The sequence below is a fragment of the Otolemur garnettii genome, unplaced genomic scaffold, assembly GCF_000181295.1.
Source record: "Otolemur garnettii isolate 467f Iridium unplaced genomic scaffold, OtoGar3 scaffold00070, whole genome shotgun sequence".
NCBI lineage: Eukaryota > Metazoa > Chordata > Mammalia > Primates > Galagidae > Otolemur > Otolemur garnettii.
Genome location: NW_003852465.1, coordinates 6,837,552 through 6,851,628, shown reverse-complemented (window position 1 = coordinate 6,851,628; position 14,077 = coordinate 6,837,552). Strand labels below are relative to the sequence as shown.

The 14,077-nt window shown below is 40.7% G+C and overlaps 1 protein-coding gene across 1 annotated transcript in view; it reads left to right on the top strand.

Annotated features, from left to right (window-relative positions):
* SLC38A1 (solute carrier family 38 member 1) overlaps positions 1–6,676 on the top strand; it is a 61,207-nt gene extending 54,531 nt beyond the window's left edge. Inside the window, exons 12-17 of the mRNA XM_003793555.3 lie at positions 1–71; positions 1,626–1,726; positions 3,670–3,788; positions 4,332–4,473; positions 4,568–4,665; positions 6,302–6,676. Coding sequence (XP_003793603.1) covers positions 1–71; positions 1,626–1,726; positions 3,670–3,788; positions 4,332–4,473; positions 4,568–4,665; positions 6,302–6,403 — 633 coding nt within the window. The 3' untranslated portion in view covers positions 6,404–6,676. The remainder of the gene's footprint in view (positions 72–1,625; positions 1,727–3,669; positions 3,789–4,331; positions 4,474–4,567; positions 4,666–6,301) is intronic.
* The last annotated feature ends 7,401 nt before the right edge of the window (positions 6,677–14,077 follow it).

Genomic DNA, 14,077 nt, shown 5'->3' with positions numbered 1-14,077 from the left:
GCTTTACCAACCATCGCATTTGCGTTCGTCTGCCACCCATCAGTCCTGCCAATTTACAGTGAGCTGAAAGAGTAAGAGATTTGTTTCATTTCTACATCCCCTCACTAATAGGCAAGGACTCTATTAAAGTGAACAGACTGGTAAAATGAACCTCCAAGGATTCATCACCCAGCTTCAGTATTTACCAATATTTTGCTGTTCTCAAGCAATTACTGTATTTTAAGAAACAAGAAAGCAAGAAAAATCAGAAACCTGCAATAATTTTTGGCCATAAATATAAAAAGTGGCCAACCACGTGGGCTGCTTGGTTCATTTAATTTTTCAAACACTATATTACTTAGAAGAGTTCAGATATTTTTGTTGCTTTCTATTATTGTGCTGACAAGTGGATACTAATCTTCGGATTTATTTATAAACTGCTAAATAGACTGTCTCTGATTTGCCTGTTAGTTGGGTGGAAAATAAGACAATAAGAAAGGAATGTTAATACCACAAACTAGAAAAAAATTATATTGTTATTCATTATAAACTATTGAGATGATTCTACAGATTTGTTTCTGGTTCCTGTTTTCAAGAAATCTAAAAGCTTGTTTATAAGCTCACTTATGTCTTCTGTTTTTAACCTAGTGCTTATAACATATAGAAGTAGTCACAAAAGATATACAATATAACTGTTTCCATTTTGACAAAGGTAAAGTCGATGTCATTCAGCATTGGATTCACTCATGATTCTTCCTCTTTCATATTTAATTGACACATGGCTACATTTTGAATTATCTGCACCTATCTTAGGTGAATATCATTCCTGCTTTGTAGTCCTCTATTTAGGCAGTTTTTAAATATGTCTTTGGCATCTTTTAATCGTCCAGCTTGTAATTTATAATTTTGTCAAGTGTATACTTCTCCGTTTTTCTTGTTTTCCATATTCCAGTGACATCCCAGCTTGCTTGTTAGGGCACAATGAAGTGGTATCACTCTCTGTGGTCTGTATTGAGTACAAGTCTTGTAGATTTTGGGGGGCAGTTAAAGAATCTTAAAGGTCATCTCAGCCCCAGAGTAAACTTGACCTAAGGGATAGAGCGCTCCATTTATCACAGCTGTGATCTCCTGGGTACTTGTTGCTCTGGTGACACGCAGACTCCCAGGTGCATGCCTGGGGCTACTCCATGGGAGAACCAGAATCTAAACCGCAGCTTTCAGAGACAGAACCCCTGAGGTCACACTCCAGCTCTGCCACTGATCAATGGGGCTTGGAGAACAAGAATAGCACTTTCTTTTTTGTGTGTACCTTTTTCCTGTGCCCAGCCAGTGTGGAGATAATATCAACCATAACTACTTTAAAAAAAAAAAATACTATTTGCCCTTCTGATGAGAACTTGATATTCTTTTAAAAGAATGGGGAAGAACTATTCAAGGGAGTGTGTTCCAAGGATCTCTCCCTCACAATAACCAATCAGTATAGAGGAAGTTATTGAAAACTGGCATAGTTGCCAGGGGAAATTTCAGCTGGTCCGATCTGCCCTAACCTGATAAAAGAAAAGTTAGTATTTTTTAGTGTTAACCCTGATGTTTAAATTCAGCGAAATAATCTTTGCTTTTTCCAATTCCTTTATCTTTGTTTTTAGCCGATCACAGAAAAGAATGCAGATGGTTTCAAATATCTCCTTTTTTGCCATGTTTGTTATGTACTTCTTGACTGCCATCTTTGGCTACTTGACATTTTATGGTAAGTCATTTCTGCTGGTACATAAACATAAGTATTTTTTAATACTTTTAATAGCTTAGTAAAGATTAGTATTAAAGTAACCTTTAACATGGAAGCTAAAGAAAGCAACAAAGCCATCCATTGGTTTTGTTGGTTTTTTCCCTCTACTTGAAGCAAACAGTGATGGTCCCTTTATGTAATCTTACAGACTGCAGAATAGAATAATTACTGGAACAACATGCTGTAATGTTTTCTCCTAATAGTGCCCTTAAAAGAAATTGCGTTTTAGAAGTGAGCCACCTTAGTGGGGAAAGTTTAAAATTATACCGGAGAAGCCTTTCCTAATAGACACTGCAAATTGGGTCAGATTCCACTAATAGAAAAGAGAGACAGAGACAGATGTGGAAAGTGAAAAAGCACGCAGTGCCACACTCATGACACTCTGCGTTCATTAAAAATGAAATGCCTACTTGGTCCTACGTTGGAGCCTTGCAAAGACTTGAAGGAGAGATATAGAAATTTAAAAGTCATGAAATCTGAAGAGGGGAACACGGCTTTATTTGTAGCTTTTGCTGACCCCATGTGAACAGTTCAGCTGTTTTTGCTACATCTTCATCTTCTCCTATTCAAATTATCCTTTAGGTTTATTTAAAAGGTCTTTCATAATCATTGTAATTGGAACCTAATTTTAAAACACATATTTCAATAATATGTAATATAAACAATCTTCTCTGTCAAATAATACTTCTTTGGGGCCTTTTTTTTTTTTTTTCCCATAAACACAAATGTCTCAAAATATACACACATTTAGAGATTATTAATTCAGCCTGGAGAAAAAGGCGACAGTGATTATACAGTTAGTAGTATTACCATTTTCCCAAGTAATAGGGAATAACATTGTCTAATGGATTCATAAATAACATATTTAATTGTTTGCATAAGAATAGCGTTTCTAAGATTCATACAGAGTTGCAAGGCTAGTGTTAGGGAGAGGAAGGGAAAGAGGAAGAACCTAGTGTTGTTTGAACAGACACACTGTTACCATGGTCAGGCTATGATTTTTCTTTGTAAATCCATCTATTTTCACATATCCTAGAATACCAAACAATTTTATTACCCTTAGGTTAAAGGAAAAGGCTCAGCTATTTTTAAGTGGTTATGAATTTTGAATCAAGGAAATTAGAAGTAATGAGATTTTTATTATAACCTATGGTCCTTTCTCAGATACTGAAATTGAGCTCTATGGTACAGATTAGCGTTTGAATTCCACGCCCAGTGCCTTGAAGCTGGTGCTGTGAGAAGCCCTGGGAAGAGACGTAAGAGGAAATGATTTCTTACAAAGAGAGGGCATTTTATGCTCTCCATGCCTGCCCTGCTAGCCACGATAGTCTTTGAAGTAACACTTTCTGTAGTTCTGAGTTGAGAAAAGCTTCAAAGTAGTACATAAGTGAAATACTTTACTTATTTATTTTTTTTACAAGAAAAACATACAGAGGAGAGAAGAATTATTTCCCAATAGTGGTTAAATTCAGCTCACGCCTCTGTTGCGTGGGCATCAGAAGTTGGATTACAGGAGGAGAGATTGAAAGATGGTCCCTGTGACCTGCGACTGTTTGGTGTGGTTTGAAGAGTCACCTCAGTTGGAGGAAAAACTAGAATAAGGAGGGCCTTGTGCTTCCACCAGAGATTTCATTTTTAATCCCATTGTATGCCTAGGTTTAATTTAGCAAAAATGAAGCACTCTCGGTCTGTGTGGTTTCAACGCCTGGTAGCTGACGTTGCGCATGCCCAGTGGGGCGCGTCTCGTAAGCAGATACTCGTCCAACTTCATCGATTGTCTTATTGGGCACTTCAGCACATCGCTTTCCCTCCTTTCAGTTCAAAAATTCTTGATTGCTCAGAAAAACCGTCCTTCGGTGATGTACTATCTCCTTTCAAAAGCCTCTTGCTTTTTCCTTGTTCAGAAAACGTGCAGTCAGACCTCCTGCACAAGTACCAGAGTAAAGACGACATTCTCATCCTGACGGTGCGGCTGGCTGTCATTGTCGCGGTGATCCTCACTGTGCCGGTGTTGTTTTTCACGGTGAGTAAAGGCCTCGGTGCAATCTGAGAAAAGCCAAGGTCTCAGCTTTCCTCCTGCGGTCAGGAGCTCATGGCGGAGAGAGCTCACCCCGGGTAACGTGCCTGGGTTGCTGAAGCTGCATCCCGGGAGGAATCTCAAGGCCGAGGTCAAGCTCTTTGTTAAACAAGTGGCATCAGTGAGTCAGTGTACCCTCTGATGGAATGACTCTCCGTTTTAATTAACCGGTCTCTCTTCTCTCTTAAGAAATACAGGTAAAATATTCGGATCTCAGTCAGACAGGAGAAGATAGAAGGGCCAGAGGAGAACGCTCAATTTTTAGATAAAACAAAGAAATTACCCCTCCTCCCCCCCAGAAGCCTACTATTCATAAACAAAGATACTTTCCCTTTTAAGTCAAGCCCCCCTTCCAGAACTGTTAAGCTATGTATAAATTCACTAGACATTATAGAATATTTTACAAATTCCCATCAATTGATTTCTCTGCTGAGACAAGTGGAGTCAGCTGGCTAAGGTCCTTACACAGTCTGTTTTCTTTTCCTGCAGGTTCGTTCATCTTTATTTGAACTGGCTAAAAAAACCAAGTTTAATCTATGTCGGCATACTGTGGTTACCTTCATACTCTTGGTTATCATCAACTTGTTGGTGATCTTCATACCCTCCATGAAGGACATCTTCGGCGTTGTGGGTATGGCTTTATAACTTCCAATGTCCTTCTGGGGCAGTCGTTAGCTAAAATTTCACCGTGGCAACTCTAAACTGTATCTTTTTTTATTTTATAGGCGTTACGTCTGCTAATATGCTCATTTTCATTCTTCCTTCGTCTCTTTATTTAAAAATCACAAACCAAGATGGAGATAAGGGAACTCAAAGAATTTGGGTACGTCTCTTGCTAGCTACGCTAACTTTTCTGATTAGTTTTTCATTTAAATTTACCAAAGAAAGAGTCCATCTCTCTACCATCTGAGACTATTTTCAGTTGCCTTGAAGGAAAGCAGCAGCCCTTTTAGCTTTCCTGCTTAGGCTATTTCAAATATCACATCAAAATGTTCTCCATCCCTCAAAATATCTCTTCTGGTTTTACTCTTTTTTGTTCTGCTCCAGGGCACAGCCAGCCCGGAGAATGGACGTTCATCCTCCTGGGCTTTAGAGGGCCAGACTTTGTCTTTAGCAATCTGACATGGAGAGAGACTCAAAGATTTTATGCAGGGCACTGTTTCTGTATGATTCCTAGTCACATAGCTCCTCTCGACAGCCCAGGGAGTATGGGATGCCTCAGTGACAGTGTCTCAGTTAGCTTAAAGAGTCGTGTTATGATTTCACAGCAATGCTTTGGAGCAACAGACCTGGATTCAAAAACTACCTTTCTATATTGAGATTCTTGTTTCCAGGTCTGGTGAAGTTCAAGGGCATCTTGAACGTGGTGCAGTTGGAGACAGTGAGGGAAGCAGGGGCGAAGTGGCTGCTACCTGAGTCCCTTCTGGAGCACCATTTTGCTCGGCCTCGAAGAGGGCTTCTCAGCCTCCCCGCTAGTGTAAGCACCGCAACTGACCCTGTTACCTGAGTTGACAGACCCAGATGAGGGACCTTAGGCAGGAGGGATGGTCCTGTGCATTTCAGGGAAGCAGCATTGATGCCAGCAGAGCCTTCTGTTCCCCTAAGAGGCCCACTTCAGAAGCCACAAATCCAGAATCCCTCTGTGTCCTCCCTTCATGGGCTTCATGAGGACAGAGAAGAAGGAGCAGTCACTCTGGCACAGCAGAAAAATATACTCCAATTAAATATGAAAACGGAGTAGGCCTGTTGCCCATGAATCCTCTGGGACTCTCCAACACTGCTCCCATAATAAAACTGGTGGCAGTGTCCACCAAATGGCATTAGACAAGTGCTCTGTCATGTAGGGGCCACAGGGAGGTAGGCTGGCCCCGTGACCGTGCTATATCCTTCTCCTGGCAAACTCTCACTGGACGTGCTCATGGCCAAGTGTTTTACCATCTTATATTCTCTAAATTTGGTAGCCTTTACTAGCCCTTTAAGTGACTTGGTTTTTGACAGCCGTTTTCCAGTCTACTTTGCATGACTATTTTCTACTTTTCAAACAGAAATGTTTGCCTGCCAATGATAAGCTAGGTTGGCAGGTAGCCAATAAGAGGTGATCTGGATATTTTCCAAGGCCTGTTTTTGTTAATCGGTTGGTGGTTAGTTGGTTGTAATCTCTTAGAGAGGAGCTATAAGGACACACCATCATTTGCGGCGTGGTGGATACACTTGAGGTGACTGTGAACGCAGAGAACAAAACGTAGAGGACGCTTGGCTTGGCTTGTTTTTCTTCTTTTCCCACCCAGGCAGAATCAGATGTGCACGATTTTAGAAACGTTCTCATAGTTCAGCAATGGTTGTGACAAAATCCAAATATAAGGGGATATGAAAGGAGAGGGAAAACATTTTTTTCCCCCAGGTGTGTGTGGAAAACGTTGGCTGCACTGAGAGTAACCCATGCCTTTCTCTTGCTCCAGGCTGCCCTTTTCTTGTGTCTGGGTGTGCTGTTCTCCTTGGTCAGCATTCCCTTGGTCATCTATGACTGGGCCTGCTCATCGAATGGTAAAGAAGGCCATTGAGACCAACTGAGGAAAGACAACATTCCTGTCATCATCTACTCAGTCAAGTCTCCATACATCAGCCACTTCTCATCACTTCTTTTGCAAGTTTACAGAAGCAAACAGAAATTTTCACAATGCTTAAGATGGAGTAACACTTTGATCACAAAATAGAGACCTATGTCTATAATGGGTCATGTCCCTCCAAGATTTGGGATCAATTTAGAGATTGGAAATTTTTTTCTTCAAATTTCATTAAATTGTATTTTATAGTACTTTCCACAATCAATTATTTTTTTTTCACTCTCATCACTCTCTGTTTTGTGGTTTCACAGTCTCTTAGAACTTTGACAACATGACCATCAATTGTGTTTATTTATTATACATCCAGATTCTGAAATAATTTTCCTACTGATGTTCAGCTCACACTATCTATACCTTTTTAGAAGAGAAAAGAATCTTGAATTGTATATATTTATTTTGCTTTACAGAAAAAAAAATGGTTTCGTAAATAATTTGCCTATTTTGGTTAACATAGCACACAGGGATAATGATCTGAGAGTCGTAGGACACGTGGGATTGCAGCTCAGAGCATGCCCAATATTTGAGGTGGCTCTGATTGTCTGGCAGCTGGTGGCCTGGCTGGGACTATATCCCACTCCATACAAAGTCCTTCTCTAGCCAGTGTTCTCAGCTGGGAAGGGGGTGGGAATGATTCTTGCCATGGTACTTAAATTAAGCCACACATTTGGGCAACTGAAGTTTTGTTTCCCTCTTGGCGACTTGTTAAAGTTATTCCAGTCTAAGTCAGCTTTTGCTGGGGGAGACCCGTGGCATCTGCTGTGAAAGGATTGTCCAAAATGCCTGAGAAAATATTCCTCTGATGCAGATAGCCTTCAACCCCTCAACCTGTATTGTTGAAGGGAGAAAAAAGTGTTTTAGTAAATTATAAACCCAGCAGCCCTTGGTCATGCCCACTAGCTGTTTGCACAGAGAATAATGTGTACCTATTTAAGGCTGATCTGAGATAAGTAATTCCTGTTTTATATTGGGCACTTTAGGGACGTCTTTAAAAGACTTGTTTTATATCTATAAATCTAGGTTATTGAAAATACAAGATTTTTGTACCTTAAATAAGCCTCATTTCTATTTCTTCTCCATTAACTCTCCATCCAGAGTCTTGGGAAAAAAACCCAGAGATAGTCTTTGTGAAGAGCCTGTGACAGAATTAGCAGGTACCTTCCTTCCCCCACACGGGGAAAATAGGAGGGCCCCAGTGTCTGCGCTGTCTCCTCTTCTCATCCCCAACCAAGGGGCAGGCCACACCTGCCCGTCCCAGCTGGCCTGTGCAGGAGGACAGAGTTGCCTTGTGCTCTCATCTCTCCTAAAGGAAGCAGAAGGAAACTACAGAGACTGAAAGAGAAGAGAGTTGGGGACAGGGTCGCTGGGAAAGGAATGAGGGACATTCCCCTAAACTGAGCCCTCGCTCGTGATTGGATGTTCTGCAGCTTGCACACGGCAAGAAAAATGCATGTTCCGTGAGCTGGTTTCTTGAAGCAGGACTTGTGTTTTACCTACATTCTGGTTGAATTTTCCAAGCACATGAGTTCACCGAGCACAGATGTCTTATCTGGAGATAAGTAGCATCTAACCAAAGACTGTTGGCAGAGTTTTCAGGCACTTAGCTCTTTTTCTTCCCGACTCACATCCCAAGGGGACTTCGTTCTCACCAAGAATAACACGGAAATGACCCCTTCCTCTAAAGACTCATGTCCCACAGATATAACAGGCATTGAAAGTACCTGTTGTGATCCTCTTGGGGGAGAATGAAAGGTTATTTCCTGCATTGCATCATCGTAGAGCTTTTAATATGTGCATATAAAGTTACAGAATTGCATCCACATTAGGCCAGAGGTCAGGTATTTCGATATGAATACCTACCTAGTAAATTCCACAGCCATCTCTGTCCTTTTCAGAAGTGTTTTCCATATTACATGAGCAATGCTAGAAACCAAGCAGAACGAGATTCAGCGAAGCTTCAGAAGCTTGTCTAGACCACCAAGTAAGGAAATAGCCAGGTAGAGGGGTGACCCTACATTTAAAAATACATCATTTAGTTGAAAGCTATATCATGCTGCTTTGTAACGAATCATTTTACACTCATGAAGTCAACTTAGAAAATTATTAACTCTGGAATGTGCAGTGATATTTTGGGGGTCTCTGGGTTTTATGTATCAGTACAAGGGATTTTTTTATTATTTAAAATATATTTATTTAGAGGAAGCACATGGTTATAGATGTCTGTAAGATCACATATTTTTTAAAACCTTCTTTGTATGTTTATCTAAGTTGCTGACTGAATATAGTAGACCCTCCTGTAATTTGTCAAATATCCCGGATTACATCATTTGTGTGGGATTAGTTGTAAAGTGTACTGCTCTTATTCTTGTTCAGAATAGTGAACTGGTAGCCAAAAATACATGTATTACAGATGTTAGGTAGAATTTAAATAGCACAGTCAAGTGCTATAGAAATTTTTCTGCTAAATTAATAGACTAAAGAATACTATACCTTAGCCATGGGGAGTAGCACGTTTTCCTTTGGTAGATAGGATCTCTGTGCTAGTGAACAGTGGCAGTTTCATACTTTGGATTCTCTAGTTATTGTAACACAGAATACTGGCAATACTGTCCCTATTTTACTGTCTGTTACTTCCCAGAAGTGGGGGGTAGTGAAAAATGCACGGGAAGGGAACCTACTTTTGTTTAGGCGCCAACAGTCTCCAATTTTTATAAGGACGTCATGTTCTAAAATGTTGTAAGTTGGTTATTTGCAACCTGGAATGTGTTTTCCTTTAGAGGCCAGGTTATATGTGGTAGTTAGGGCCCCCAGACCATCTAGAAAAAAATTATAAAACCCATAGTTTAGCTGAAATAGAATAATGTAATAAGATTGCTAAAGAACCTAACGACCAGACATGCTGTTGTTTCTAGGGGATGTTTGTTGCCTGTTAGTAGAATCTGGACTTTCCATCTCAGCCGCATACCACCTGCTGGACGGTGGAGTAGTAGAGTTGTCACCAAATTAGAGGTGACCAGAGTGGCCTGAAGCAGGGTCTCCAGCAAAGGCAGGGAGGAGTAAGTCCAGGGCCACCAGAGCACCTGGTGGTGGGAGAGGGAGGAGGATGAGGAGGCCTCTGTGGACTGCCAGGCAGAGTCTTTGGCCGGTACCTTTTCTTTCCTCTGGAGGTCTCAGGCCTGGCCTGCCTGCCCTACTCATATGACCTTTAGTTCCTCCAGCTCATCTCCTTCCCTGCCGCTACAGAAAGCCTTTGCTGCATAGCTTCTCCCACATGCCAGTGGAGGCCAGCACACAGCACTGCGAAGGGTTTAGTGCTGGTAACCACAGTTTAGCTGCCCAGTAACCAGATGGGGAGCAGAAAGAGTCTCTGCCCACCTTCCTTTTTTGCATTTACAGACCTTGCTGAGAAAAACAAGGGCTCAGATGGGCGATGGTGGTGGTCACGGAACTGTGGTAAGAGTCCCCAGTGTTTCAGAGGGCACCTCCGACTCTAGGACTGACTTCTTTGTGGAGTGGGACTGGAGCCTCTGAGACAGCTGGTTGGCACAGTGTGGTGTCCAGACGCACAGCCTCTGGGTAAGAATGCTAATTCTCAGGTCCCACCCCAGACAGTGAAATCAGAAGCTGTGAGGGTGGGGCTCCAGTGACCTGCATTTTAATGAGACCTCCAGGTGATCCTGACCCACTGCGAGTTGGGGACCCACTCCAAGCCTAGTGGTCTCTCTCTTTCTCTCCCCATTAGTCCTACCTCACCAGATGGTTCCCAGGATTCACGAGGTGAGAAATGGGAGCCAGGACTCAGGGCGGAAAGGAAAGGGCCTTGGCAGTCGGGCCCTTGCAATGGCAGAAAGTGCGGGGGCTCCGGTGCGGTCACCTGCTTGCTCCTCCCCCTCCCCCTGGAAAGGCCAGCGCAGGTGCACAGTCGAAAACGCAGTCTGCCCACACTCGGGTGTTACTTTGGGTTGAGGTAAAATAATACTGTAGCTTTTAAAGCTACAGAGAAATAAAAGGGAGGCTTTTTTTTTTTTTTTTGGCTGGGAGAAGTTAAAAGAAAATACCCTTTGTAAGGGCAACCTTTGCGGCAACACTGAACCCAAGTCAGGAGTGAGTTCCCAGAATGTCTGAGTTCCTCATGTGACAATAATCCTGTCCTTTTAATGTGATTTCTCTGCTGACTTGCTGACTGGTCTATCTTGCTTGAGGAGCAGCAGAGTGCTCTGAAAGGAATGAGGACCTCAGCTCCCTTTCTGGGGTGGGCATGAGGCTGGATGGGCACCTTTAGTTGGAGTGGGGAGATCAGCAGAGATGCGATCACACACTTAACGTTATACCTTAGAGCAAAACCTGTTAGTCTCTCTCAGTTTATCAATTGTATCAGGCGAGAGGCTTGGAAAGGGGACAATCTTTAAGAATACAATTCCCCTATTCAAGTTCACAATGTAAGCGTTTAGCCACTTTCAAAACAAAGAAGAGATGGATTCTTACCATTTAGTAATACTGATGATTTTCCTTAGGGAAGGAAGGCAGAGCTGAGAATCCTTTAGCGGACTAACATACTTCCTCTAAAACACAGTGAATTATTCATAACTATATAAGGCTTTGGGGTACAAACTGGGGGTGGGATGGCTAACAACTGAAAAATACCACTAAATTTAAAAAATTCTTGAAAAATATGTAAAATTCACAAGGCATAGTGAAAACATTCTCTTTGGGGTTTTCTCTGAAGAAGGGCTATGAAACTGCGTCCATCTGTATACAAGTTCAAGTTTATGTTTGTAAAGGAAGAATCTATGCAGCTGAGGCTTATTGTAGGAAATACTCATTTGTATGTAAATATATGTAAATAAATAGGAGGCTGTATATTTTTGCAGTTGTTGACCCACACTGAAATAGGAGTCTCTAGTATCCGCATATAAAGAATAAATGTTCCATAGATATTAGTGGTTTTGTTTGGCAATTAGAAAAATCTTCATTCTCTCCCAGGTAATATAGTTCTCTCAGTATAAACTTGGAACATAAAACATTACTGACTTGTTTAGAAAAAGAAATGTCTGAGAAATAGCTGTGTTGGTTTCTTATGCTGGTGTTAAGATCAATTATTTAAAAGGTAGTCCTATGAGCTACAAGTAAGGAATTTTTAGACCCAAATCATTGTCATATAGAAACAGATATACCCCAAAAGACAAATTGTTTCTTTATAATGCTCTTTTGCTGTCAATATTGATACCACTGCATGGTATTTAGGAAAACAAGCTGGGGAGAAGAACGGGGTTTTTTTTTTTGTTGTTCCCAAACTGAATTGCTGCATTTCCCAAACTTTGGGATCTTTGAGAAGGGAGAAAACCTGAATGTTAGCACAAATTTGAAGGAAAGAAAACCGAGAACCATTATTTTATCAAGCTTTGAAAGTCTTGCATGTTGCCCTTTATTTTTGTGTTGACGCCAACATGGACTGTGGTATGTAATTTTTTCCCCAAACACTTGAATCTTAGTCTTTGGTACATCATTCACTCTCAAGAGTCCCGTGTACTCATCTGAGTCCAGTACATGGAGCACACCACTGTTTTATTAATATAAAGACCCTATAAATGAATTTCAGATGGGTGATTTAAGAGAGGTCACAAGTCACAAAACTTTCCTATTCATAGTTAATCAAATAGAGCTGGGTTCTTTGCAGGGTGTGGTGTAAATAAAGAAATGTAAGAAGTTCTGTTCTATAACTGCTCTGTTAACATAATTTTTAAACATTAAAAATGTGAACTAAAAGTATTTACAAATTTTGTGTTCCATCTTTTTGGATGCGATGCTAAAATGGGGGCAATTGAGTGCTATATTCACTATATTCAGGTTTGCTAGAGAAAGGTTTATATACACTTAAGTTTCAGATCATGGAAGAGTCTATCTAAGTGCCCGAACTTTATATAAAGATGTGTATATATACATATATATGTATGTGTATGTGTCATCTATACTTAGGGTAGAAATCTATCTGGTCTGAAACATACTCCCTATTTCTCTATTCTTCATAATCAAAGTAGTTTGAACATAATGTTTTCTTTTTTAACTCAAGTTCATCTTTGTGAGTATGAATTTCTGTCCTGTGTTATAGGAGGGAATCTAGTTTTCCTCTTCAAAAACTTTTACCAGACCACAAGATGGCCATAAGTCTGATATCCAAGTCCTTCTTATGAACAGAGTTAGTCAAGAAATAGCCTGGGCCCTGCATGCTGTGGCTGGGTGTGAGGCCCATCTTGCCACCTTGATTCTCTCTGGGCTCCCCAGTTGATGGAGCCCATTCTGTGGGGCTATGTTGGCAACATGTGGAACTCAAGGTAGAAACTTGGGGCCCAGGAGTCTAAGTCGTGTAGTCCGGTCTAGCTTCATTAGGAATGAAACTAATATTTTTATCCTCACAGGCCTCCTGTGTCTATATCTTAATTGATCAAAACCCCAAGGGTAAAGGGTGTCAGTGAGTTAATTATCACTTTCCAAACCAAGCAGTCATAAAAGCTCCTATAATCAAAAGCCTATTGAGACCATGAGCAGATTTTGTTCTAAATCAGAGGGACAGTCCTGCGGTGCCTGTGGTAGTTCTGACTTCTCCCTTCCACTCTCTCTCCATAGATGTGTGCTGATGCTGTTCTATTCTGCCCTATTTTTCACATAATTGTTGGGGTGTGGTTATTCTCCCTCTTTCCTATGGAATAAGCTATGGGCTTAATGATAACTACAACTCAGAGGCCCTGTTTATTTACCATCTAGATTCATAGTTGTGTTCCGTTTGGTTAGGATTGTCTGCAAGGAGTGGAGGAGGCCCAAATAACTAGGCCAGTTTTTGTATACCAATTTTTAAAACTATTATTACTTTAAATTGCAGACTAATCCAAGTCGGTATTTGTTCTTAGGTCAGGTCAGTATAACATAAAAATAAACTGCTAAATTGTCAAAATTTTTTATAAGTTATAGTGCTTAAAAACAGATTTATACTGGTATGGAAATAAATAGATTATAATAACACATAAATGGTGGTTCACACCTGTAATCCTAGCACTCTGGGAGGCTGAGGCAGGAGGATCACCTGAGCTCAGGAACTGGAGACTAGTCTGAGCAAGAGCAAGACTCTGTCTCTACTAAAAATAGAAAAATAGCCAGGCATGGTGATCCACGCCTGTAGTCCCAGCTACTTGGGCGGCTGAGACAATAGAATTGCTTGAGTCCAAGAGTTTGAGGTGGCTGTGAGCCATGACATCACAGCACTTTACCCAGGTGACAGAGTGAGACTGTGCCTCAAAAAAAAAAAAAAAAAAAAGAAAAGAAAAGAAAAGAAAGAAAGGAAAAAAGAGAAGAACACATAAATGGCCCAAATAATACCAGAAAGGCAGAATTTCAAATCAATGGGGAAAATCAATGATGAAAAAATAGTTTTTGAAGAAAATAAAACTGGATCTTGATATTACCCTTTATATCTAAATAAAATGCAAATATATTTCAGACTTTAAAACAACACAAGAGTAAATATATCTATTTTTTTTTACAAGGGTAAAACCATGATTTTCCTATAAAGTAATTGTGTCAACAATTATTATTTTATTTTATTTTATTATTTTTTTTTGA